Source organism: Anopheles bellator, chromosome 1, assembly GCF_943735745.2.
Source record: "Anopheles bellator chromosome 1, idAnoBellAS_SP24_06.2, whole genome shotgun sequence".
Lineage (NCBI taxonomy): Eukaryota > Metazoa > Arthropoda > Insecta > Diptera > Culicidae > Anopheles > Anopheles bellator.
This window is the reverse complement of record NC_071285.1, coordinates 566,829-593,450: the sequence shown is the minus strand read 5'-3', so window position 1 is coordinate 593,450 and position 26,622 is coordinate 566,829. Positions and strand designations below refer to the sequence as shown.

The 26,622-nt window shown below is 48.7% G+C and overlaps 6 protein-coding genes across 7 annotated transcripts; 4 read left to right on the top strand and 2 right to left on the bottom strand.

Moving 5' to 3' along the window:
* The first annotated feature begins 2,117 nt into the window (after positions 1-2,117).
* On the top strand, positions 2,118-4,267 carry LOC131206000 (mini-chromosome maintenance complex-binding protein). The gene is made up of 3 exons (XM_058198345.1): positions 2,118-3,374; positions 3,453-3,696; positions 3,765-4,267. Exons 1-3 carry the CDS (start codon positions 2,131-2,133, stop codon positions 4,137-4,139), a joined length of 1,863 nt encoding a protein of 620 aa, XP_058054328.1. The 5' UTR covers positions 2,118-2,130; the 3' UTR covers positions 4,140-4,267.
* LOC131206002 (elongin-C) lies at positions 4,203-5,756 on the bottom strand. Of its 2 annotated transcripts, XR_009156782.1 has the most exons (4): positions 5,617-5,756; positions 5,159-5,445; positions 4,443-4,854; positions 4,203-4,373 (listed from the first exon to the last, which is right to left on the bottom strand). XR_009156782.1 is itself a non-coding variant. In XM_058198346.1 (3 exons), the coding sequence occupies exons 2-3, from the start codon at positions 5,362-5,364 to the stop codon at positions 4,713-4,715; spliced, it is 348 nt and encodes a 115-aa protein (XP_058054329.1). In that variant the 5' UTR covers positions 5,365-5,445; positions 5,617-5,756; the 3' UTR covers positions 4,384-4,712. The 2 variants fall into 2 exon arrangements, 1 of the variants encoding a protein (XP_058054329.1); XM_058198346.1 differs by lacking the exon at positions 4,203-4,373 and having other exon boundaries at positions 4,384-4,854.
* A 230-nt stretch (positions 5,757-5,986) lies between these two features.
* On the top strand, positions 5,987-10,823 carry LOC131211224 (septin-2). The gene is made up of 4 exons (XM_058204629.1): positions 5,987-6,172; positions 8,737-8,994; positions 9,058-9,858; positions 9,924-10,823. Exons 1-4 carry the CDS (start codon positions 6,143-6,145, stop codon positions 10,089-10,091), a joined length of 1,257 nt encoding a protein of 418 aa, XP_058060612.1. The 5' UTR covers positions 5,987-6,142; the 3' UTR covers positions 10,092-10,823.
* Positions 10,824-11,666: 843 nt separating this feature from the next.
* On the bottom strand, positions 11,667-15,900 carry LOC131206443 (zinc finger protein 502-like). Its single transcript, XM_058198991.1, has 6 exons — positions 15,833-15,900; positions 14,623-15,696; positions 12,827-13,535; positions 12,480-12,760; positions 12,076-12,414; positions 11,667-11,988 (listed from the first exon to the last, which is right to left on the bottom strand). Exons 1-6 carry the CDS (start codon positions 15,833-15,835, stop codon positions 11,857-11,859), a joined length of 2,538 nt encoding a protein of 845 aa, XP_058054974.1. The 5' UTR covers positions 15,836-15,900; the 3' UTR covers positions 11,667-11,856.
* LOC131213351 (transmembrane protein 60) lies at positions 13,695-14,598 on the top strand. The gene is made up of 2 exons (XM_058207381.1): positions 13,695-13,809; positions 13,869-14,598. Exon 2 carries the CDS (start codon positions 13,888-13,890, stop codon positions 14,311-14,313), a length of 426 nt encoding a protein of 141 aa, XP_058063364.1. The 5' UTR covers positions 13,695-13,809; positions 13,869-13,887; the 3' UTR covers positions 14,314-14,598.
* A 1,080-nt stretch (positions 15,901-16,980) lies between the features above and the next one.
* On the top strand, positions 16,981-18,399 carry LOC131206442 (galectin-4-like). The gene is given in 4 exon segments (XM_058198990.1): positions 16,981-17,007; positions 17,076-17,532; positions 17,594-17,793; positions 18,298-18,399. Coding segments are annotated over 4 exon segments (786 nt in total).
* Positions 18,400-26,622: the final 8,223 nt, after the last annotated feature.

Here is a 26,622-nt window from a genome sequence, read left to right as displayed (position 1 = left end):
TACAAGCCGGTGTCATGTCTCAAGAAGTCTTGGGACTCGAACCGGCCACCCCAGTGCTTCGGGGCAGACGATTGCCGAAAATACCGGAAAGCTTTGGCTACGTTCGAACCTACCCAGGACCGGTTTCCTGGTCGACTCGATTTCCTTGACGTAATACGATCCACAATCCGGAGACCGGCAGCGCGCGTTGCTTTCTTTGAACACGCTTCGAGACTTCCTCAAGTGCAGGATTCCGTGGATTCGTGGAAGTTCTAATCAGCAATGTGACACCACTTCGGGACACTTCGAGATTTCGGACCCATTTCCACACATTTGTTCAACCATTAACGTTATTACCTCCATTTTGTTTGTTAGACAAATGTGTGCGCGCTGCGTGTTTAGTGAGTGGCCGCCACATAATTCCACCAAGTTCACAATCCTGTAAATAAGATTAACCTAAATAAGCTCTCATAAAAACAGACAGTTTGTCTTCACAGAAAGTCGAACAGTGGAAAGTATCTAAACGATAGTAAAAATCTTCACCTGCTTACGACGACGACGACATTTCCTATGGCCACAAAACCAGTTCAGCGGTGTTTCTCTTTTATCAGAACCAACCCACCGTTATTACACCGTACTGGCACACCGGTACCGGGTTTACTTATGATTACACATGATCTTTATTGCGCTGTGTCTAGTGTCGCAGGAAAATGGCGGAGAATCTGAATCGCAACCGCTAAACACTAAACACTGTCGGGGGGGCGCTGTTCGGACTTAGTGGGACTAACTGAGGGTTACTAACCCTATTTGCGGCCCGTGCGGTACGGTTTACTCAACAAACTTTAACTTTCAACACACCGTGTAACCTATCACCCCACGCTGTCCCCAGCACAGGAGAGGATCCCACAGCGCCTTCCTCCGAAAATCCGCGACCTGCTGGAAGAGCAAGCCCCAAGATACTGCCAGCAGCTCGTGTGGCCGCTCGCGTTGTGCTCTTTGTGGTTTATTGCTTCTCCGCGATCGACGTCGTCCCTTGGGGTGGTGCTGAGCTTCAGAGGCCTACGCTTAAGCATGCAATTTAATGCTCGGTGCTATTTGTCCACTAGTGGAGAACGTGGAACCACGCGGCTAGGGCGAGCGATACGACCTCGTCATTCCGCTTGCATGGTGTTAGTAGTGCCGGTACCGCGTCCGTTAGGTCCGTTAGGTGGGGATTATCCAACGACAACCGTAAGCATAATCGTGCTGATCACCTTCGATCGCCATGCTGCACATAATTGGGAAAACAACTGGTTGAGATCGGAACGATATTGCGCGACACTTAAAGTGGCCAGAACTATGCCGAGCAACGAAAAGCAAGCGTGGAACAGCCTCCGAAGTCTGATCCCGGATCGCACCTGGATCGCACGCAATTAATAATTCAAACTGAAGTTCCTCTTGTAGCGATCTTGGTTTGCTGTCAGGTCGAAAAAACGAGAGAGAAAAGTTAATCAGGCGGTCAGAAAATACCGAGACTGATTTTCCCAAAATTTTGGAATTTTGAACAAAAAAAATAATACTAAACAACATTTTTACATAATACTTTCTATGTTATTATTATTTCATTTAATATGCTTCAGCAATTGTTACCCCTAACTGGCCCCTTCGCACTAAACGCCTCACCTTGATTCTTGGTATTCGTCCACTACCTAATCTGTCCTGTTTGCACTATTCTGCCGAAAACCTAACAAAACTAAAACCTAAAGAAAACTTTAAAAACCCACCCACCCCACGACCAACACAAAGACAAAGCTTTAAGGTTCCTCTGCAAAGGATTCGGGGAGCGGCAAAAACGCTGTTCTAGTGCCCGTCGGAGCTATGTACAGTTTTCAAATCATATCTTATAATGCATACTTTTCTATGGGTTGCAAATTTGTTTTGTCAAACAACTTTGTCAGCCACTTTTAGTTTTATGACCGTTGACTACCTTTTTCCCATAGTGTGTACTCGCCGTCAGGAACGCTGAGAAACACTGTCAATACGGACTGTCAAACGGAAATGGAAAACAGAAAGAGTTAGAGTCCGAAACTCCCGCCAAAAAACAGTACGAAAGGAGCGCGAGAATACGTTTTCAAAGTTCGTCACGAAAAAGGAAAGTTAGCTGGAAGGAAAATGGTCGGTGCAAGCGGCAACGAAACCTGGTCACCCGAGGAGTTTGTGCAAAACGAATCGGCTTATCTGGAACGGCTGGCGGATGAGTCCTTTTGGCGGTCCATTCCTCTGTTGAACTGCACGGAATTGCACCACCTTTCCGACGGTTGTCTGGTACGATTTCGTGGTTTGGTGCAGGATCAAAAGGGCTCCGAATACTGTCTCGGAAGCTACAATGTCCACTGCAAAACCACCGGATCGGTCCTTCGGCGTCAGAATGGTAAATTTCGCGACATTCTCGTGTATAACAGTGCAACGGAACGCGTGGAACAAGGTTTTACCGAAGCCGCTACACTTTTCGAGCGACGGTCCATTGTTGTGGTCAGCGTTCCAGGACAGAACCGGTGGGCATTGGAGTATGAGCAGCAAACAAACGGCGCCGGAACGGCAAGCACTACCCGAGACAGTAGCGCAGGCAGCCTGAAAGATACCGTCGTTGAAGGTTCCGAGCCTAGAGCAGCTGTAAAGCGAGCACTCGAGACTGACATGGAAGTGGACGCAGACCAGCCATGCGCCACAGGACCTGTGGCATCGAATGCAACGAAGCGAGTAGCTACCGATCATTCCGCGCCTCCGCCACCGTCGGGAACCACCGTCCTGTCCGCTGACTATCTGCTCAATTCGCCCATCAGCGATCGCCCGAGTAAGGCGTGTCTGGTAAAGGTCTACAGCAACTTCGACGACTGGACGGTCAATTCCGTCATAGAGGCGGTGGGATTTCTCTCTGTGCACCCGGCCCTTGACGGTAGCGTTCATGTAACGGAGGATCCTGCGTTCGACGACGAACTTCCAGAGCACCAGGCCAACAATCCGCCACCGTCGCTGATTCCTCGTTTGCACGCCGTCAGCATCCGCAAGCTGTCTCACATCAATCCCATCCTGCTGGCCCAGGGTCCTGGGGTCGAAGAAACACTCGATATCGATGGCACACTCCACATGAAGGATCTCCACAATCTGCTAACCCAGTGCCTGTTCGGTGACCGTATAGCGGCCGACTATCTGCTATGCCATCTTGTCTCCTCGGTTTACATACGGGATGAGGTGGAATCACGCGGCCAGTTCTCTCTCAACCTGAGCAACATACCCGGTGAAGTTCTTCCGGGTTACACCGAGTCGCTTTACGGGCTGCTGGAATTGCTGCTCCCCGCGAGCCATTACTTTCCGATGACGTTGGAGAGCATGAACACTGTACAGTTTGCACCGAAGTATGTCACAATGATCCAGCCCGTGGAAGATCAGCGCTAATTCACGAACACGTCCTTCCCTTTTCGCGTTCGTTACAGGAAAGACTACGATACGAACACGCTCACGAGTGGGCTGTTGCAACTGGCCCCTCACACACACCTGGTCCTGGATGAAACGCGACTAAAGGCCGGAAAGCTGGAAGCGGCAGGCGTCGAGGCGGTGCAGCATGTGGCCCGTCTAATCAAGAATCAGCGCTTGAAATACAATTTTCAATTCTATCAACTCGAGTTTAACACGGACGTTCCGGTGCTGATCTTAAGCGAGGGACGCAGCATGCTTCCGGTAAGCACTGCACTCGGCTGCATGACGCTACCTACCATACGCTACCAAGGCCACTTTCTCTCCCTCAGAGTAACTGCCAGCTGCCCATCATTCCCGATCTGGATGCGATCAAACTGATCGACGAAACAATTAAGGCCGGCCGGCACTACGTAACACCAAAGCTGGGTGACATACGGTGCTACCTGTCTGCCGCCCGGATCCGGTCGTTCGATATGAAAACCCTCGATCCGGCCATCGTCGAGGAAGATTTCGTCCGTATGCGCACGGCTAACAGTGACGTGTCGATGGACGATCTGCACAACCTGGTCGTGTTGGCCCGATTGCTTGGAATCAGCGCCGGCAAACGGTCGCTGGAACGGGAGCACTGGGAGCGGGCGAAGGAGCTGGAAAGGGAACGCCATAATCGGCTCGAGATGTTTGTGAAGCGGAAAAATGAACCATGAAACTGCCGGCGGTTGCTTCTCCTTTGTGTTCGAAAGGGTTTCCCAATACACGCCTCGTTTTGTATCATGTTTTTGCCCTATTTTATTTTCCACGGTAATAATGAAAACCTAACATACAAATATACGGTCCGCCGTTGACTTTACTGCCGCTACCGGACGTGTTGTCCGTGCTGCGGTTGCGCCTTAATTGATTTATACGCTTCGGGAAGATCTTTCACGAGCAAAAGCAAAGCCCTATTTCAGATAAGGAAGAGACAGTGTATTTAGAAAAAGCTTCAGTAACCTCGCAACATGATCACAAACTTCGTTCTCTGCTGCTGACTGCTGCAAGTTTCCTTTCATCAGACGAATTTCGCCGGCCACATTAAACCTAAGGTTCAACGGTAAGAGAACAAGAGTATTGGTCCGAACATTCCACCCATCTTCCACAAGACTAGGAGAAGTGTCGGTTCGGTCGTCATTTTGAAGCTCCCGGTGCGTTCGGTTTTAGTAAGTGTTCGCTGGATGTGGTGTTGTTGTGTGGTTGTATATGCCTTGCCTTAGAATGACGGAAACAAACTAAAACACTAGCGCCTAGCAATCGAGAAAATTGGCCGCCATTAGTAGCTCCAACGCAATTTCCGGTGCGATCGGAAACTCCGGTATTTCCGTCGAGCTGTTCGTGTACCGGACCTTGTAGGTGAAGTACATGCACACCTTTTCGAGAACATGTGAACTGCAAAACAGAGATAGATAAGAATGAGGAATTGAGCCAAAGGTTCGGCTCGGTTTGGACATTGGCACTGAGCAAACGAGTGACTGGAACGTGTGACTAATTCGCGCCACCACGACACGCTCCGAAGGTTCAAAGTTCGCCGCATTCAAGCTAAGCGATCCTTTATCAGCGCGCGCCGGGAACAGTCAGTGGCGTCCAAAGCTGCGGTTGTAATTATGTAATAAAAAGCTCTTTCCTCGTTATCGCGCGCTGCACGTTTCCAAACCAGACGCCGGCATCGATTGATTCCGCCACAGACACTTACGGTATTTCTCTAAAGTTCACTTCGTTGGCTTCATTTTCGGCAAACTGGCCCGGACCGGACAGCATTGCTTTGATCGTACCGGAGGTGAGGGCATGCTCGCGTTTCACGATAAACTCGTGGCCATCGGAAGAGATCAGCTTGACGTACATGGCGTCCGGTCCCTCGCAACCGCCGTACACTCTTTCCGTTCCGGTGCGCTCCTCCATCTCTCTGTTGTAGCTAGCCGGCAAACGTGGGACACACTCAATAGACCTGCACCAAGTGGCTCGAACACCCCGCAGTGGACACTGAAAAGGCACGGACGCGAAACATTCAGCACCGATTGTTTTACACGTTGTCGTCCCGTGCGACCCGACGATCGCCGGATGATGACTTTACAGTTTCGTACGAACGATACGCATGGCGACGGCCGCGATCTGGTAGATCGTAAATGCGTGTGGCCCCCGAAACCGACTTACCGGTGGATAATTGGATGCTTTGAGGCAATATGGAGGGTTGCAGATTGTTTGCCTATTGTTTGCGACTGTTTTCCTAATCAACACCACTTTTCTGGACTCTCTTTTCTCATCAGCCGGACGGCATTTTGCCCCAAGCGATGCGTAAGAGTGACAGAGAGAGATTGTTTTGCGACTTGACACTTCACACTGACGTTTACTCAAACGTCAGGCGGGAGCTCAAGCTCAAGCGGCGAAAATATTGCATCGAGTGCCAACTTCTTTTGCATTAGCGGCAGAGCGTTAGCTTCAAGACATACTAGAAACTAAATAGAAGAAAACTAACGCCCAGTGACACAGGAAAACGGTGAAATCTTCTATTGTTTTTGCTACGAAAATCACCCATCCGTCGCACTCACGCGCCCCCCGCCGATGCGTTTGGATTGAGTTCCCGGCGCTCATTTCGGGTGGTCAAAAAGCAGCAATTTCGCTGGAAATTCTTCAGTCGTGAGTGAAAAATTCGTGACTTCGATCGGCTAAAATCGTAACTATGGCGGCCGCAGACGTAGCAGTGTTGAAGGTATTGTAAATCGCTAAAATCTACCCGATCCATGCGATGTCTGGACGCGGAAGGGTAGTAATTTTACAGTGCAGTCGTTTGATTTGTGGAAAAACATGATCGGAGAAGAGGGCGTCATCAGCAGCGCCGAGCAGTGAAATCACTTGAACAGTGAGCTGGGCGGAAAAGAATGCCATGCCTCCAAAGTGCTGAAGTGGAACTGTGTGTGCCAATATGGGCTGAACGTGGAATTTATCGGTTTGTGATGAGAAAGAATGCAAGGCCAACCATCGCCGCGGTTGCGTTTATTAGGCGAATCGTAGTGGAAAGCAAACGTCACTCGGTCGCGGCCTGTGTTTGTGCGTCGTGCTCGGTGCATCATCCGACGCGTGCCCGGCTTCTTTCTCTTCGTCACCAAAACGCTGAAACGCGCGTTCTGTTCGCTTCAGACGTCGTAAATGCATCCAAAGGGGGGAGGGGGCACAATACACCCCGCGCGTCTGCTTATGCACCGCGGGATGCGATCAAAGCAAGCTGCTTTGTTTAGAATACACCCGTTACCCGGCTGCGTCCAGGGTTGTCCGGAAAAAGAGGCAAAAGTGGAGCGAATGGTGGAAGTCAAAACACCCGTTTGTTGTGTTCGGTTTTTGTGCTCGTATCCGGTTTGTCCACAAAACATAAGGTTTATCCTTGAGCAGCACAGTTTTTTTGCAACGAAGAGACAAACCTACGCCAAACAGGTTCTAGAGGTTATCAACAAAATCTCTCTACGACTTAAAAGTTACTTTGGATATCTTTTCTACGGGCTTTTTAAATCGTAAATTTCACTAGAAATTTAGTACAACCGATAGACATTACAGCACACTGTCTACCGATGGATATTGTATCATGGCTCAGATGGTGAATACGGATTCGGATCGGACTTTCTAATTCCGATCATGCACACGTACCGTATCTTCGTTTATGGACGTTACGATTTTCCTCTACCAACCCTCGCCCAACTGGCCAGCGCGCCGAGCGGCAGCATAAACAAATCATGCAAACGTTAGAGGGGATGAAAAGTGAGCTAACAGAGAGCGAGAAACGCTTGCTGGCCAGCCGACGGTGGCACTGACCTGCGAATGGATGGTGATCCAATTTCCGTTAGCTGGGACTTCCTGGCTTGGTTGATGCTCGACTTAAGCCACCATTTGGTTGCTACTTCAAAATATGAGACAGTCCGTAGGGTTGTTGTTGACCTTAAATTGGCCCTGAGTAGGACATAGAAAGTGGCCCAGAATGAAACAATGGTTCGCTTTACTAATTTAGTCATGTACTTTCTTTTAGCATCCGAGTTTAGAAAGAAGGGCAACCGATCAACTCTTATATACTTGGGGGCACGATCAGCATACTTAGAATGGAACTTCTCGATATGGATGGCCTATGCTTTTCAAGTGTCCCCATTCCGGGCTTAGTAGGGGAAAGTAACGCGTCAAGGGACAATCCTTAAATAGAGGAAGTACTATTTGAATAATTAACGTTTTCACTCCCGAACCGAACATTTTTCAGGCTGGCCATAAGAATGTCAAGTTCGCCTGTGAATTCAAGTTTCTCTCCAATATTCAGCCGCAAACCATCATGTCTGAACCATCATGCTTTCGTAGCAAAAAATGTCATTTATTGTACGCAACCCAAAACCTTCGAAAGTAAAAGTATCATGGAAAACGAAAACCCAAAATTGCGACGGTTGTTGGTTCGGTGCATTTGAAAGGGAACATCTTTTGCTACGCTACGGGCCTCTGGTCTAAGCTTTGAAAATCGTTTCATGTATGATTCGTTATCGTTTTACGGAACGCCATAAATCCCCTGCTTATTGAATGGCAACACCCGCTTTGCAGTGCCGCGTGTCGTCTGCCGCGATTGCGTGAGCCCCTCACGACAATGTGAATTAACATTCCCTTGTCACAGACATTAGTCTTCAGCACATTGCATCGTCGCATTTGTCCCTATTGTTAAGTGGGCCATCGAGACGTTGCCGATCTTCGATCATTAATTTTAATTTGTGCTGATATTTTCGGTTTCACTATCAGCGCGCTATCGGGGCCAGTAGTACGATGAAATATTGTTGTTCACTCTTCTTTTCCTTCGTCACCGTCGCGGAATCCGTTTGAGGATGAGCATGCGGAAGCAACGAGCCATGAAAGCTTGAAGCCTTTTCAAACCTCACTCCGCCCGCATCCAGCAACGCCGTAATGTAATCTTCGTAACCGTGCTGGCGGCAACGATGGTGCGCTGGGAGTATCGAATTGCGAGTAAAATAGTGCTACATTGGCGTAGCCTGTTTATGCAATTGCCCCACACAGTGTGCGTTAACGAATCGGCAAAGCCTCACTCGCCGGCGAAACAACTTCAGCTCGCGTCCACTGCCGGGGTTCCTGTTTGGGTGGTAAACTTTACGTTGCGATGTTAAAAATAGTCATCAAAATAATAGACCTACTACTATCCTACGATCTTCGCAATGTAAACCACATCAACTCGTCCAGAGCCTTCTTTATCTCTCTTCTGTCCAGTATTGTTAAGATTTTCCCATATGCGATTGATTACAGAACGATCTTACCCGCACGCTGAAGCAATCGGGACACGTCGGTTTCGACAGTCTGCCTGATCAGCTGGTCAGCAAGAGCGTCCAGAATGGGTTTCTCTTCAACATCATGTGCATCGGCGAGACGGGTCTGGGTAAATCGACGCTGATGGACTCGCTGTTCAACACGAATTTCGAATCTCAACCCAGTCCGCACACGCTGCCGAGTGTCAAGCTGAAGGCGCATACCTACGAACTGCAGGAAAGCATGGTCCGGCTGAAGGTAATTCCTCGATTTCAAATCCAATCCTTGATAAAGATATTGACGGTCCGGTTCTAATTCCAGTTGACAATTTGCGACACGGTCGGGTACGGTGATCAGATCAACAAGGACGATTCATTTAAGGCGGTCGTCGACTACATCGATCAGCAGTACGAGGCGTATCTGCAGGAGGAGCTGAAGATCAAGCGATCGCTATCGGCCTACCACGACAGCCGCACGCACGTGTGCCTGTACTTCATCTGCCCGACCGGCCACGGTCTGAAGTCGCTCGATCTGGTCTGCATGAAGATGCTCGACTCGAAGGTCAACATCATCCCGATCATCGCGAAGGCGGACACCATCTCCAAGACGGAGCTATCAAAGTTTAAGGCCAAGATCAACGATGAGCTGCGCGCGAACGGTGTGCACATCTACCAGTTCCCGACCGACGACGAGTCGGTGGCGGAGAACAACACTTCGATGAATTCGCACATCCCGTTCGCGGTTGTCGGCAGCACGGATTTAGTGCGCGTTGGCAACAAGGTGGTCCGCGCCCGCCAGTACCCCTGGGGCACGGTGCAGGTGGAGAACGAGGCGCACTGTGACTTTGTGAAGTTGCGGGAAATGTTGATCCGCACCAACATGGAAGATATGCGCGAGAAGACACACACGCGTCACTACGAGCTGTACCGGCAGAAGCGCCTCGAGGAGATGGGCTTCACCGATGTGGACAGCGACAACAAGCCCGTCTCGTTCCAGCAGACGTTCGAAGCGAAGCGCAGCAACCATCTGGCCGAGTTGCAGGCCAAGGAAGACGAAGTGCGCCAAATGTTCGTTGTGCGCGTCAAGGAGAAAGAGGCCGAGTTGAAGGAGAGCGAAAAGGAGGTACATCATCGGTGCGATAAGATCAAGTCTCAACGTGGTATTAATCGGGGCGATTCTTTTTGCAGCTCCACGCCAAATTCGATAAGCTCAAGAAGGACCACGCGGAAGAGAAGCGCAAGCTGGAGGAATCGCGCAAGAAACTCGAGGAGGAGTTTGTCGAGTTCAATCGCCGCAAGTCACAGATGGCAGCTTCTCACCATACGCTAACGCTGGGCAAAAGCAAAAAGAAATGAAATCTGTAAATGCTGCAATAGAACCTTCTAGTGGTGAGTGGTTCTGGGAAAACCAAATGCTTCGGAATGCTCCGATATTTTCGTATTATACCTTTACTTTTTATAACACATTTGATTAATATATTTTGGTCGACCATATGTCCCCGGACGCGAAGAAAATCAGACATTTCGAGAACGCACGCAGACTCACTTTTCTTACTCTGTAAAGTACGGATTTGGTTCTGACACAGCTTACATTTTTACATCAACACCTCTCGCTCCGTTCGGTAGGTGTTTTGTGCTCATTCTCGAAAGCTAGGTTTTATTATTGCCTCTGGCAAGGGAAACAATCAGCCTCACGAGCATGTACAGTGCACACAAAAGGTAGCTCGAACAAATCGAGGAACAAAGTCACAGTAACGCAGCTGTGGCAGCCAAATTTTCGCACCTTTATCGAAAGTAGTGAACGAATAATTTGCAATGAAGTAACGCCTACAGTTCTCATAGCGCGCAAACGATGAAAAGAGCTAATCATAGATAGATGAACTAATCGAGTCGAACAGCAACAAATCTGCAATAATCATGTCCGGGAAGTAGAGCGAACTTTCTCCCCAACCAGATCGCAAACCAGTCGCAAGCGGATCGATGGGGAAAGTGCGCCATTTCGAAAACCTTAGGTCTAAACAGCGAATGAAATTGATTTAGTTCGTGCGTCTTACGCAACTCAATGAATCGATCGATTGCAATGAAAAAACGAAGCGAACAGCACAAGATGAGATCAGTTCATAGAAAAAGGAAGAGCACTCAGTCTGCTTTGCGGTCAAACTAAATTTGAACTGAGTGAAACATTTATTTAAGCCAACATTCAAAATACTTGTGCTTGTAGACACGAAATTTTTGGAATCGAAATTTGCTTTAGTTCTGCTTTAGTTAGTGGAGCCGTACAAAGGATTATAAAAATCACTACAAAACGCCAGAAGCATTAAACAATAGATGACAACGGACAAAGATGTTATTTACCATCGCTTTAGTAGGGGCAGCGCAAACGTTTACAGTGGTTGCACGTAATTCTATATTTAATGTAACTTTACCGAAATAAATAACAACATGACGATACAAAAAAGAAAGGAACAACAGAATGCGCTCAAAGTTGTCATTTGGAAAGAAATTACGGATCGCTTGCAAAACGATCCTACAAAGATCATCCTTCGCATCACGATTGGAATGCCAGCTGATCATTGAACGGGATTGACCGGATTAATAGCCAGCAGGGTAAAGCTGCAAGAATCACTCAGCAATGCACTCAAATGCACACCTAATTATTCTTAAAAAGGCATGAAACTTGATTTTTCTTGTTAAACTAACACACGGCAGTGAGTACGCCATAAACAAACAATCATAAAACTTTTAAAATAGCGTAGTTCCGTCATGTTCGTTCGGGACATGAGGTGGAGACGCCTGGTGAAGTTGCTCTGTGTTTATCTATTTTTTATCACTTTATTATAAAGGATAAAAATTATTATTACTTTATTATTAGCTTTACTTTATTTACAATTCGATTGAGCTTCAATTCGTACCTTTTTTTTTATCAAAATTTGCACTTAATTACTTAATTAATTACTGGTTAATCCAACCAGTACAGTAGAACTAGGCCTTACGAGTATAAAGCGGACACAAATGATATATACAAAGCAACTGCTAATGGCAAGGCGAGCCATCTCCAACATTCTTTTCTATTTACTCTGTCCCGTTCTAAATGCAAGTAAAAATCAAAACGGTGGCTGTATTAGCCTTGCACGATCAGACTTTCCCAGTCTTCGTTTTGTGCGATGTCTAGCTGTGTGGCCAATGTCATGCTGTTGCTGCTCGTTTCATCCAGCATGTGCTCGGTCGTTGGGTCATTCTGTTTCGGGTAGTACTGTAACATATTAACAAAAAAAAACGTTAAACAGACAAGTTTAAATCTTAGAACCAAATGGCGCAGGACACCATCTCCGGTCGTCACCTCGTCCGTTTCGATAAGATCATCTAACGAGTTGTCCTCGCAAATGATCTGCATATTGACGTTCAGGTCGTTGGTTTCGTCAATCAACTGCTCCTCTTCACCTCCTCCTTCACTAGTAACTGGTTCGTGCGTATATTCCAGCGTATCGTTGGCGTTGATGCGCGGCTGGTTCACGATGATGGTGTCATTCAGGTGGCCACGTTTCTGCATGTGCGCGTACAGTTGCATCTTGCGCATAAAGCCGGCTCCACACAGCACACACTCAAACGGTTTCTTGTCGCTGTGCACGTAGCGGTGCGCATTTCGGTTGTCCCGGGTGTTGAACGTCTTGTTGCACACCTTAAAGAAAGGAAACAGGTTTCGCTGAAGGACTGACCATGCAAAGGAATCTACAGACATCCTACCTCACACGCGTATGGTTTCTTGCCAGTGTGGATACGCTTGTGTTTCTGGAAGTGCTCGGGATAGACAAACGTCGCCTCGCACTGTTCACACTTGTACGGCCGCTCTCCCGTGTGCATTGCGCGGGTGTGATAAAGAAGCAGTCTTTGGCGCTTGAAGCAGGCGCCACATTCCTCGCACTTGTACCGCTTGTCATTCAAATGGGTCACCCGACGGTGCGAGATCAGGTTGGAGCGCTGGGCGAACTTCGCCGGACAAAAGTCGCATGTGAATGGTTTCTCTCCTGTTGGCAAAAAATGGGAGAATGCGCTAGAGAAAGGCCGGCACACCACCCGCACCCACTACTCACCGGTATGAATCCGTTCGTGGTCGACAATTTCACCTTTTCGGGCGAAAGATTTTCCGCACGTCCGGCACGTAAATGGTTTGACGCCGGCGTGGATGATTTTGTGCACGTTAAGGTTATGCTGCGAAAGGAACCCCTTCCCGCAGTCGGTACACTTGTAGTCTCTCTTATCGAAATGGGTGCGCTCGTGCTGGCTCAGATTGTTGCGACTGTAGAATGAACTACCGCACAACTTGCATTCGAAGCTCCGGACTCGATCGTTGTGCGTTTTCATGTGCACTGCCATCACATATTTGGAGGAAAAGTCTTTCGCGCAGATACTGCACTTGTAAGGCCGCTCTCCGGTGTGGCTGTTCATGTGGACCTCAAGCAGGTTCTTAGTCGTGTACTTTTTGTTGCACATCTGGCAAGACCACAGTTTGCTTGGTGGAACATGGGTTTTCCGATGCAGCCGAAGCATACGAGCGTTCTCAAGCTGGGCACCACAAACATCACAACGAAAGTTTGAACATTCTCTGGCCAGATGGGCTTCCAAATGGGTCTGGTACTGTGAACGTTTTTGGAACACGGCATCACACTGCTCGCAGACGAATATTTTTTCCCCGTGTTCCGCTTTCAGGTGGTGCACAATGTTTTTCAAGTCACGCGAGATCATTTCGTTGTTCGTTGAACACTGGGTACAGTAATACATATCGTCAACTTTGAAAAAGAGCTGAAATTAGAAATGGAGAGGAAAATTTAAGCTGCACCGGTTCTGTTTGAAATCGTCATACTTTTCATGAAATAATTCAAATCTACGAGTTATTGCTAATAATTTCATCTGTCACTCGCTAAAGGCGTTTTTTGACAGACAGCTTTTTGACGCTCGCCGTAAACACAACACAGAGGATGGTGCAAAATTTTTGGGTCTTACAAAGTTTAAGCAAAACACAAGAGATCCTCAACAATCTGTAATCTTGAGTAGTGGCCAAACTCAGTCGGTTGCTGTAAGTGTTCACTCGTAGCAATAAAGAGGGTGTTTCTCAATCGTCGCCTTTCCTTTCAGTGCCACCGTTTCCTTCCGAATGGGTTTCGTACAGCGGGCACTCTTCACCTGGTTTATATTGGTAGTTTTTCTTGCGGTATTATGCCTGCGGCTGGAGAATCGCATTTACTGGAACTGGTTTCTTGTGTTCATTCCGCTGTGGCTGTACGACATCATCCTAGTGACGTGGGCCGTGATCGAAATCGTTCAACGACAGCACGCAAACCGGCTGGTGTCGCTGCACCGCTACAAGTACTACGTGGTCGGAATTTTGCTCAAAATTTTGTCCCAGATTGCCATCTGTCTGAGGCTCGAATACAAATGGATGCCAATGCTCGCGATGATGATACCCATCTGGATGCTACTGGTCATGCTGATTGTGTTCGTCGGTACGCACTTGCAACCGAAGCCGCGGTCGATTGGATCGAACCGCAGCAACCGGCAGTCGGTGGCCGTTTCTTCATGAGGGTATTTGAAACTTCGCGTTTGCGAAATCGAGCCAAGCGCTATCGAGTAATGATGATAAGCCAGCGGGATATCTTCAACATAGGTATTAGGGCAGCACTTTTCCGGTAACACGGAAGTTTGGTCAGCGAAAGCTGAGACTGCACCTCGAAAAGGTGAAAATTGGCACATTCAAACGTTTCTTGATAGCAACAATTATTGTAAACACTGCTAGGTAATTCAAATTGTGTAGCACCGTTAGCTTAAGCTTAGACTATAATAAATCTCATTTTTAAATGCCTTCCGGTTCGGGTTCGGTTCCCACACTTACCGAGTGTATTAGGTTAGTTACATTGGCCGATGACAGTTGCTGTTCTGCCACATCCGCACTCACGTTCGGTTGGATCTCGCCAGTATCTGTGGTGGTTTGCTGTTCTTCGGATTCATCCTCCACGCTTTCCGATATCAGGGCCTGACTTTCCTCTTCCACTGCGTCAAAGTCTGCCTCGGTTTCAGTCACAACCGCACAGGCACCGCTCATCACCATTTCGGTATTCTCCTCGGGGCTGTACGATCCCAGGCCACCACTCTCATAGATACAGTACACCGACGTACCGTCGGGGTTCTTGATTTCAACAATTTGATCCGCAAATAGCTGATTGAGATTGCTCTCGTCACTGCACAGATCGGTTTCATCGGTTTCTTTTATGATACAAGCATCGTTTGATTGAAGAAAGGACGTATCCGATGCGGCGCTAAGAATCTGACCAGGCCCAGGTCCAGGGAATGGATGCGGTTGCGAATCACGAACCAACGACGAGTTCATTAATGTAGTGTACGATGGATCTTCTATGATCGAGTCTGACACTAAACCATCCATACAAAACGCTTCCTCGATCGACAACTGGAACGTATCGAGCGGCACTTCGAGATCCTTGAAGCCCATTTGTCTGCTGTGAGTTGTGGCTTTCTCGAAGGTCTGCAGTGCCGGCTCGAAGTGGTCAACATTCACCGAGACGTCCTTGGGACTTTCTACCTTCACTGAATCACCCGATTCCTTCAGGCCCTTCTCGGTTATCCCGGCCAACTTCTCGACGGTCTGACTGTAAGCGAACGCCATCTCGATCCGTATCATTTCGGCCCGCTGCACAATTTGCGTGTACTCTACGCAGAGCATGTTGCAATTGATGCATAGCACTTGAGAGTGACACAGTTCCGGCGTGACGTTGATTTGCAGGATGTCGGTGAGCGCTTTCGCAGGCGAGTAGCCATCCACCTCCGCCTGGAACAACAGACAGTGACCTCCCGATTCGGTCTGCAATTCTGGGGCGTTGCAGATGTAGCAGTACGGAAAGTGCACGTTTTCCTCTTTCGTCACATCCGCCATCTCCAACTCGTCCTGCCGCTGGAACGCGAGAAGCAATACAGAATGTTTTTACGCCACATGAACCGGAAGGCATGTTGTTTGGGCTTGATTTGTTACACTCCAAACGCTCATAAACAACGGACACCGGAGCCGGAATGCACGGTCTCTCACTTACCATTTCGCAGACAACGGATTGTTTACGTTTGCAATTAATTAATACGTTTGATAAGAAAATGCATGAATTTTCACAACTGTTTGTTGCCAGCAACAATAGAAACTGAGGAAGCAAACAAACTAACACACTGAAAATTGACAGCTGGCTGTCAACTTTCACCAGTGACAGTATATGACAAAAGTTTATATTGACTTTAAAAAAGGATTGTGAACAAATATAAATCGTCATTGAGGTTTAAAAATTCTAATACAAGAAACAAAACGATACAAACATAAAGATAATACAGAGATATAACACAAAGACAACAAAAATGTTTGAAAACAGACAGCACATTCTTCGTAAACGCAAATATGGGATTCACAAAACGAATGCGAGGCAAATACAAAGAAAATAATGCGAAAAGCTGTTTTTCGATTTCTGGTCATCGTCTTTGCGAAACCGTTAACCCAATCGGGTACCGTTGCCCAATCGTTTCATTCATGTTGCCGGTAGGTAACATCACGCCAAACCTCGACCCCAAGAAGCTCGCCCTGACAAACACGAAAATAGTCAAAGCAACAATTTGACCGCTTCCGCCCACGATGACTAGGTGATCCACGCCAAATTGATCGTCGCTCCCGATGCCAAAATTTCGACACGTGACCATTCACCAACCTGAGAACCGTAGGTGGTTGTGGCCGATAGTGGGAGCCTCGAGGTATATCGTGGAGGGGGCTGTGCTTTCAAAAACTCTGGAGAGGATGGGCGTAGCAGGCGATGGCGGCATCACAGCGTCAGCCAAGAAGCCATGAACTTATTTCGCGACATTCCCGACACGGGCACCCAGCCTAGTTATCAGCCAAGAAAACGGCCCAAAGTAGCGCAGAGAGAGAAATATTACATCAGTTGGATCGCGCATCGCGAGTTGCCTTTCACTTCGCGCGATCGACTTCGACGAATTTCGTGGGGGTTTGTTGGTTTTCTCCGCTGGCGGCTCCCGGGGTTCGAAATTGTGGCCAGCAGAAAGTTTTCAATGTCACGCTTTCGAAATTCTGACCAACAGCAGGGACAAGCACACGGGCAAGATCACGTCCCAGGGCGCACGTCCGTTCACTCCTGCACTGGCTGCGGTACGGGCAGGATCGCAGTAGAAAACAGTGTCCAACGCCATGAGTAACGTGCAAATATTTACGCCTGTAATTACCCTGGTGGCCGTTGGTGTGTGATAGTCGCTTACGAATCCTTTCTTCGCAATCCGTTACAGATACTGCCCTACGTGGGGCAACTTCCGGGGGAACTACGGTACGGTTCGCGCATCAAACTCCGTGGACACTTTCGTGAGCCTCAGGATACGGTGCACATCACATTGCAGCAGGAAACCCTGCTGAACCCAAACACCGACGTCCCGTTGTACATAACGCTTAATCCCGGGAGGCACGAAATAGTCCGCCATCGGCTCTGCTCCAAGAACTGCTCCCACGGACAGGACGAGGAACGTGCGATCAACTGCCCGATCGCATACGGCCAAGATTTTGAGCTAAGTATAGCGGTCACCGGCGCAGGGTTTGAGATCGGGCTACACGGTACATCTGTCCACACGTTCGCCCACCACCTACCACCCGCTGCGGCCCACTATCTGTTCGTCTCTAGTGGGTGTGTGATATTCGCCATCACCTTTGAAAACTGGAGCGGAGAACGGCCCTACGGCCCATGTACGTAATGCGTGCCGCTGACCAAAGCGACCCCAAAGTGTGATTGGATTGCGTAAATCTTTCTTCACAGCAGCGCCGCCACTTCAACTGCCACGCCTTTATCCGACGATGGAGCAACCGGTCGCTCCCCAGCTCCAGCAGCCCAAGTACCCCGCTCAACAGACCCATCAACAGGCCCATCACCAGAACCTGCTACAAGAGCTTATCCTGCAAGTTCTTCCACTGATGCAGCTGGCAGCGGCTCAAAGTCCCTCGGCCAGCAGTCACGCGGTAACCGTGAGGGCAGAGGCTGGACAGAATGTCGGGACTTCCAGGATTCTTCCATGCTGCTTCCCATCGAATCGGACATCCAGAGCGAGACGATGCCGTTGGGCTTGCTGGCGTCCGAGCGGGGATTGGAACAAGGAAATGTGGCCAGCTGTGTTATGGGTAAGCACCGCGTTGTTCCGTGTTTCGACTATAATAATAAGGATATAAAAGTGCCAAATTGTGTCCTTCAGTTAGTTCTTGGCTTGTGCGTTGAGGTGAATTAATTGAAAAGTGAGATAATGTGAAACGATATTAAATATTAATAACGTTTGATAAGCCCTCGATGTGCTAGTTTTAAGAGTCCGACCCCGTGTCATACAAGTCTGAAGGTACAAAACGTCATAAACAGGGACTTTCAACGTAGAACCCAACACTAATTGCATTCCTGAATTTTTCATGAGCTCAATCTCGATGAAGTGACGTTTCGCTTTACCCAACTAAACTCAATATTTTATTTTATTGCAGACTTGCTCGGTGGGCGTGATACGGCTGCTCCGGTTCCTGGCCTTCGCCTGCGTGTTCGGATACATCGGCTACGCTTTTACCAGAAACGTAAAATGGCCGTAGGTCGGCAAAGTGTACAAAGTTATTAATACTAAGAACGAGGAAAGGATTGAACGAAACATTGCTACATAAACCTCTAATACTCCGATGCGTCATCGAAACGGGATGAAATAATCTTACGTTGATTACTGAGCCAACCGACTGCTACTAGAAATTCCTCTGACGCATTTTTCGCAAATCTCGTAAGCCTTCTTATGCTGGGGGCGATGGCCCTTCGATCTGATGCTCCAATTTTGTGTAGGATCCGTTCTCACCCAGACACACATGTTATCGCTCCCAATTTAATCGTAATTCATCATCCGTAACTTATTAACCCAACACCGTTCTCGGAAAATTGATTACTTCTGGCGACTACTGTGAGATATTAATTTATTGGGACTAACGCTAGCGCTAGCTTGTATTGGGGGCCTACAGACCGATTAAAGGATTAACATAATCGAAAGGACGAAGAAAACGAAAGTACAAAAAGTGAAAGATTGTTGAGCACTTCCCTTCAAACCGAGTTGATGTCCTATTATGAAGATTTAAAACGACTATTTTGATGATTAGTAGTCGTTTTGATAAATTCACCCAAAAGGTAGCAGCTCAAACGCAAAAGCCACAAATGATTCAAACTCCCAAACCCTTGGTCGAACGAGAAAATCCTATCCTTTTTGCGGTCACGTGCTGCACGGGGGGCTAGGGCTCGATTTCCAACGAGGTTGTGTAACGATGGGCAGAAGAACGAGCCGGCCAATGTTTATGTCGTCAGTGCGGCTGACGCTGATTGGAAAAATGGAAAGTGTGGGCTTGATTAATGGAAAATCGCCGCCCGCTCGTCGGGAAAATGCCGGTTGCCGGCATCTCAAGGTTCACGGGTCCGTCCGCTTTTTGTTCCATTCTTGTTCGCCGTCGTCCCAATACGCTTTCTGCAGCTTAAAGCAACTTTAGTATAATTATATTTCGATCAAGTAACGTTCTCGAAGATGCGACCGTTTCATTAAGCTAAAGAGTTAACCGCAACCTAACTTTTGGTGATAGCGTAGGTCGTCTGCGATGTCGGAAAATACAAATTTCTGATGCCTAATAAGAATGTTGTTATTTTTACATCATTACAAACGCCTGAATGTGTATCGAAAAAGAGCAACAGAAATTCTCGTCGGATTGTGCGTCGTAGTAGAGCCACGATCGATATAAAAAATAATTGATATTCCCATGCATTGGCCACTTGCTGCTACTCGTTGATGGTGTTAAATATGCTCGGAACTACTTCGTCGTCCGCAAGTGACGCTGAAATATCGACTGACGTCAGTTCATGCTGTCTACGTTGCCTTCATTTACGCTTTAAAGAAAATTACTTGACCAACTAACTTTTATCAGTTACCTGGACTATGCCAAATATTTTTGTTGTCATCATTCGACTGAGTTTTTTTCTTGATTCTTTTAAAATTCAAACCATTCACTTGAACTGTGAAAAACACTGCTCATCGAAGCGAATTCCGCATCGGCGAAACAAAAAAGGCCCCAGCATCATTCCTTTTTCCCTGTTAGGCCACGAAGCAAACAATTCCAACGTTAGTATGTGATTATGTAAACTGTTGTTGTGCCTTCCGTTTGCCCGATCGCTGCCCGTACACCGTGGCCCTTTTTATGACGTCAACAGGATCCATTATGCTTCGGCTGTTCATTCATCAGTTCTGGCCACAGGCATGGGTGCTATATTAAGCCTGGGGGGACGAATTTATACACAGTCACTCAAATGAAAAGGATCCATTGGACCGGACGCATTTTTTATTCGTTAGCAGTCGAATGGCGAATGGAACACCCTGCAGGCTTTTTATCGTTTGTCTGACATTTTGTCAGATTCCCGCGCAAAGCTTCTATCCTCTTACTTAAACCAACAAAAAGGTGCGCAAATTAAACTGCAATCCCTGGTGTGGTGTGTTATTGCGCACTAAATTTTGGCACCAACCAAATAACAGTCGCTTGAAGGCGCCATAACGTACCAACAATCGCCGACAATAAACTACAATCAATTGCAAGGCGCAATCCTAACGGCCCGTCGAACCTTGCCGTCCCTTTAGGCTCAACATATTCTCCACTGGTGTAGGATCCGCGTGTCAAAGGGCAAGTAGCGAAGGCTAGCGAAAAACACCGAAAGGAGCTCCCAGCGTCCTTGATGGCTCGTCCGAACACACACACAGCCACGGTCACCCCATTCATAGAACTCGCTCGCCCGAGCGGCCTGATCGGGGGACGATCAGGACCCGGCAGGATAATAGGCAAATTTTCGGTTGATTCTCGCGAAACCTCACGCCGAACGCCTGCTGAGTGAAGTCAACGTTGGCGGCGCATGTGCGCACGAAGCGCGTGAATGCTCCGGTTTGTGTCTGTGTGCGTGCTCCCTTGAGTCGCGGCGGAAACCGCGGTTCACTGCGATGTAGTTCTTCGCGCGAGTTCAAACGACACGGTTGTGCAGAGGAAGCCTCTGTGACAGTTGTTCCTGCGTTTGCCGTCTCTCCAATCGATATCGGTGTGTGCCCGTGTGGTTGTGCATCTGTGTCCTGTGGGGGTGTCGTGTGCGCAATAGTATCGGTGGGGCGGGATACGGCTTGCTCGTCGCCGAGTACGGATCCGGGGGATTCCGGGGCTCGATGGTGTTAGTGTGCCACGACGGTGGCAAAGCGTATCTCTTTTGAAGAACTTTATCGACCCAATCTGGACCGCGCGCGGTATCCTTTTTCTTTTCTGGAGCGACCACGAAATGTTCCGACGGGAAGACTCCAGCTCCCAGCGATTTGCGGCACTGGCCTCCGTGTGGCCAGGATTTGCAAATAATGGTTTTTGATGACCGACGAGCGATTTTCTCCCGAGTTGTCCATCGCAGGCGGTTGTTACATAACCCCAAAAATTCACAATCCATCCCCAGAACCCCACCGCTGCGCAGGGTGGCCGTTCTTCGCTCGACCATCTCCGCGGGTGTTGCATGTCTGCTCCACTGCTCCAGCCAAAGTCCAGATGACCGGGTCTGGACAGTGTTGGAAAAACTATTTTTAACGACCACCGGCGGCGGTTCAGCTGCACACAGACACATACGCACCCACCGGACAACGGTTACTCCTTGTGAGACTGAACCCGCGTGGATTCGTCGGTGGCGCAATGGGGGGCGGGGTCCGTTTCCGGTTCCAGCCCAACTTAAGCCACTGCCTGGCTCCCCTTTCAGCGTCCAGACGTGCCAGTGTGCTCGTGAGCGTGTGCGTTTTGTGGCGAAACCCACGCTGGTGTGCGTGAAGTCGGTGGGAGGACTTCATCCTTCAGCCGTTGGAAAGCAGTGTGTGGACCCGGGACAGAAACACGACCTGCCCTGCCTGCTGCCAGTTGGTGCTGCTGGTGATTAGGTGTTCAAACCTCATTCCGCGATTTACGGATTGCATCCTGCCGCCGGCCAAGTGGATTGTGAATTATCGTTTCTGGATCGCCGCGCGGTCGTTCCACTGCAACGGAGTGTGATTTGTCCTGTCGGTGATGCCTGAGGTCTGTAAGGCACGAATCTTGCCGCCGGCTTTCAAGTTACAGCCAAGATTCTGCTACCATCTTCTAATACTGGCCGCTGCTGTTACTTGATGAATAGCGTCAAACCTGACCTATTTCGGCGCTTCGCCCTTGCCATTCGTGGTCAGCTGGCGGAGGTGTGCAGCGCTCCCAATCCCCGCACGGGAAGCATTGTCGGCTCACAGATCGGCTTCAACAGACCATCCATCCGGACGCGTGGAGTCCCACCTTCGCTCGGCGTTGTCTCGGAAAAATCTCGGATGAACATCCCGCCCGGCGCTGCGATCGTGTTGTCCACGGCCCACGACGAACCGAACGGGTGCGAACGTGTTCACTCGGGAGTGCCGTGCGCGCGTTTTGCGTTGTAGAGGCACTACTACGGATCCACTAGTTAGTGTGACGTTGGCCGTAGTGCATCGCCTCGGGTCGGTTAAGGGCGCACGCGGCGGCGGCGGCCCTAGTAGCTGTTCGATGAGGAGAGGAGATGGTCACAAATCAAAACATCCCAACTAACGGCGTCATTATAGTCACAAAGTAGGCATTGTTTGAGGCACTCTGCGCGCTGTGCACGGAGGGACAGCGGGTATTTCGTAACCCAGCGCCTACTAGCAGAGGGATGACAGCGCGAAGTGGAAAAGCGCGACCTGCAATTTTGGGCGTCACGGAATCACGACGACCCAGTGGCACAGTTCGGTGCAAAGTGCTTTCCCCTGATATTGATCGATGCAGTTCGTGCCGTTGATGGACTTACAGCGGGAAGTGACACTGTGTCTGTGTTCGATTTGTCAACGGGATTGATTTGGCATAAAACTATCGTTCCCGACGAGACGCGGTAGAAAGTGGTCCGGTGTTTACGTGCGAAACTCCAGCTTCGACCGACAAGGACACCAAACGAACGGACGCGAACCCATTATGTAACGCTCTTTACTTGGGGCGAAAATGTGGAAACTTTTGGAAAAAAACGGATGAGTAGCACTTTCTTCGGTGCAAAACACTGTGCCTTTGACAGTGCGATGGAGCAAGGCAGAAAGATGCGAGTGCCAAAGGACGATGAGTCGCGGTTTACGTCAATTTCGGAGTGGCAAAAAAAAATCTTCTGACGCCCGACATCGCGGTGTGGGACGGAATTAGTTCAAGTGCAAACATTCAACGGTTTACCCGAGACGGTCCGGTCGACGGTCGATGCCGGCCAATGGAAAACGGTTGAATATTAATCGTTTCCCGGTGTGATTCTTCCGTTCCAACGCATCGGTTCAAACACTGACGAAGTACATGCGGCGTGCCAAAATGCGTACATTTTCCGTTAACTAAACTAAGGTTCAATCAAAGTGAGCTGCGGGGCTCTGTATCTGTCCATCACGGATCGTACCCGTGCTCCGGACCGCTGTTTCACTCCAGGAGTGCCGGTGCCAGATTCTGGAGGGTGGCCAAAACGGAAGCTCGGACTCACCAATAACGGTTTGGGGCAGACGGCTTGCTATGACCTTTTTTTCCGCCGACCGACCACATCACATCGGCCACATACATCATCCGCCCGGCGTGGCATCGATGGCAGCTGTCCAAGAAACTAATATTTTTCCGCCGATGGCGGATCCTAAAAATAGCGGAACACGGCTTTTTTATTATTCGCGCTCTTTCGGGCATGAGCTCTATCTTCCGATGTGCCTTCCGCTTCGCTTGCAGCACAAATCTTACCGTTTTCTTTCGCTTTTCATCACTTCGCCACTTGAGCGTCGAAGGACGAGCGTCAAGCCGAATGCCGAGCGCCTTTTTTTTCGACTCTCGACCACCGTCATCGCGGCGGGTCCTTAAGTCGAACTTCTTCTCGTCGAGCTCAGTGGGGGGTCTCGCAGGGGTCGGCGAACGACGCACAAAACAATGGGCCAAGCATTTAAACAATCCACGAATTTTTTAGGTCCTTTTCTGTTCTATTCACATTTAGCAACGTGAACGTGAGGACCCGAATAATCTTTTTTTTATTTTTGTGTCCTTAAATAATTCCTAATTCCTTCGGGTAGCCTTGAAATAATAGTTCATAATTTGCCGAAAGTAGATTAAATTTGTCTTCTTAATGGGTTTTCATCAAGCGACGTTTTAATGCTGCAGTAAAAATCGGAAACATTCGCATTGCCCTCCAAAAAGACCCTTCGGAAGTGGATTGCCGAAGCACTTCACCGGTCATACCGCTTTTTGCGGTACATATTACGAGCCAGCGAACGGGCGTCGCGTTTTTGTCTCTTTCCCGCCGTCTTTAGTCCTTTTTGCAACGGCCACGACCACACACGAACACCAACACGTTTGGGCACCGCGTGCGCGTCTGCGTCTTGTATGGGTCCTTCCCTAGCTGTTGGGTGGAGGAAACAACGTGTTGCTCCTGCGGCTGGTGATACTCCGGGAAGGGGTCCTTCCAGAGCCCCGGGCCACCACCGAGCATAGAGGGGCCATTATTTCCGACGTAAGGACGAGGATATGCAAATGACAGTTAGTTGGCAAACTTGTTCCCCATGCCCTGTGTGTGGTTCGAGGCTGTCAACCGAAATTTCCTTCCCAATTCTCACCAGCTCGATGGGTGAGCAAAGGGGCGACACGAGTACTTGAAGGTCCTAGTTATGTTTGAGCTTTATTCGCACGTTGGGCTTTTGCGGGCTAACGGCCACGGCCACTCAGCGCGTCCTGTCCTTGCTTTTGCCGCAGAATATGAATTCGTTAGTTTTTTCTCATGATTCTCGTAAGTGAGTGTGTTTTATTATCGTCCTCCGAGGTCCTTCTGTATCCTGCAAATAGAAAACTAATTGGTATTCCGTCCTATTTACGTAACATTTGTTAGTTTCCTTTGGAAACTCTTGTTGGGAAAATTCTTTCTATATTCCCAAAAGAAGTGGTAAGACGAGTCATGTTGACCACATTAATTATGTTTCACATATGGCATTTCGTGCCCAAGTTCCGTTACAACATCGATAGGTTCCTCAATCCCCACAGGAAGCTCAAAGAGTTTAAGTCAGCGGCTATTAGGACAGGATCCCCCCACGGCGCTCATTACTTCGATTACGCAACGGATGTCGTACGCCGGATGTTCTGAAAGAAAAGTGTAAAAGCTTTCACCGAAGGAGGTCAATTCCGTGGGCGTAATGTCCGCCAGATATGTCCGCCCGCCTGTTGTCTCTCGCACTATGAGTGCTGCACTCCCGCTGTGCTGGAAAGAGTTTTCCTGCCAGTTTCCGTCCCGGTGCCGGTGGTTATCCCGCAAGTAAATTTGCGGTTTACTGCACCGAAACGAAGTTAGCGAAAATGGCGTGTCGGTGCGTGGGTTTTCGCACAGTTCGCTGCAGAAGATTGGCTTCCATTCAAATTGTATCGATTTTCCCGGTGGGCCAGCACCGTGTGGAGTACGGGCCGAGGCCGCCGGGCCGCCGTATAACTCAATTGTGGCTTGGTGTCAGTCGGGATATTCCGGATGGGGCCGTGCCTGGCTTACGCTTTCGTACGATGGGTTTCACCATATGGGAGGTAACCTGACATTGCGCCGTGGTTGTTAAAATATTTACCCAATTTGTGATACCGACCAACCCGAGCACACCACAGAATCGTGTTGCATTTGCTGCACTGCGCATCGGGTGATGTGTTTGGTTCACGGTGTCATGAGGGACCCAGCATAACCTGAGAAGGGGACTACCTGGGGGGGTTTTCAAGGTCGGCGGTCGGGTATGCTGCTGTTATTTCTGCTGCGTGGAAAAATCGTTTTTGGGAGCTCCTTGCTGACTGAGGGTCTCTGGCAAAAAAAAACAAAAATATATGTGTTCTATACTGAAACTCGTTTAATTTATGTTCCGGCACAACCAGGTCCAGCTGAAATCAAGTGTCTCAAAAGGTGCCCAAATTCTGCGTTCCGAGATTGTCGAATCGCCTCGGCAGTCATTGGAAGAAAAATACAACCGACGGGTGTTTCTGAAGTGGTAAAAGTGAAGTCCGGTTTTAAAAGTGTTGTGCAGTGTTTTTCGGAAGATAACAGCACAGGAAGCAATAGCAGCACAGTAGGAGCATTTATCAAGGTACGTTTATCAAATAATAGAATAGTATGTTCCACCATAAAACACGTTAAACAAATATAGTAATCAAAACAGGTTGCGTTACTGCATTATGAGTTATTCCAAATTAAGAACGAGCTGATGGAGACGCATAGTGTCTTTCAGTTATAGGGCTCCTCATTGCTTGGCCATTTTGTGATATGAATTAAACAACTACTGGCGGCTAACACTCAAGCGATAGTGTTTCTTTCGCGAAATATGATCCTTTTTAATCCAAGCGAGCAGAATCATTACAGTGGCTGAGCACGGTGGCAAATTTTGCCTTCTCTATGAGCCCTAGCTAGGGGTTCATTCCGTGCCAGCTCTATTATTATTTCCTCTCCTTTTTCTGAAGCCCGGTACCATAACGAAACGAACCTAGCTGAAGGATGATACTCGTGACGCTTGGTGCCGTGATGGTTGAACCGTATTCACTTCGAAGGAAAATTCCTAGAAAATGAAACAAGCGAAAATAACGCGCTGCCTAATAAAAGGTATATGGCACACGAGAGCCCGTCATAAAATAGGCCACCTGGGACAAGTAGTGTCCAGGCAGACCGTCGCTTTTTGTCCTCCATTTTGCTTGCACCCTCTATAGGTCCTATATAGGCAGCGGCGCCATAATTCTCCC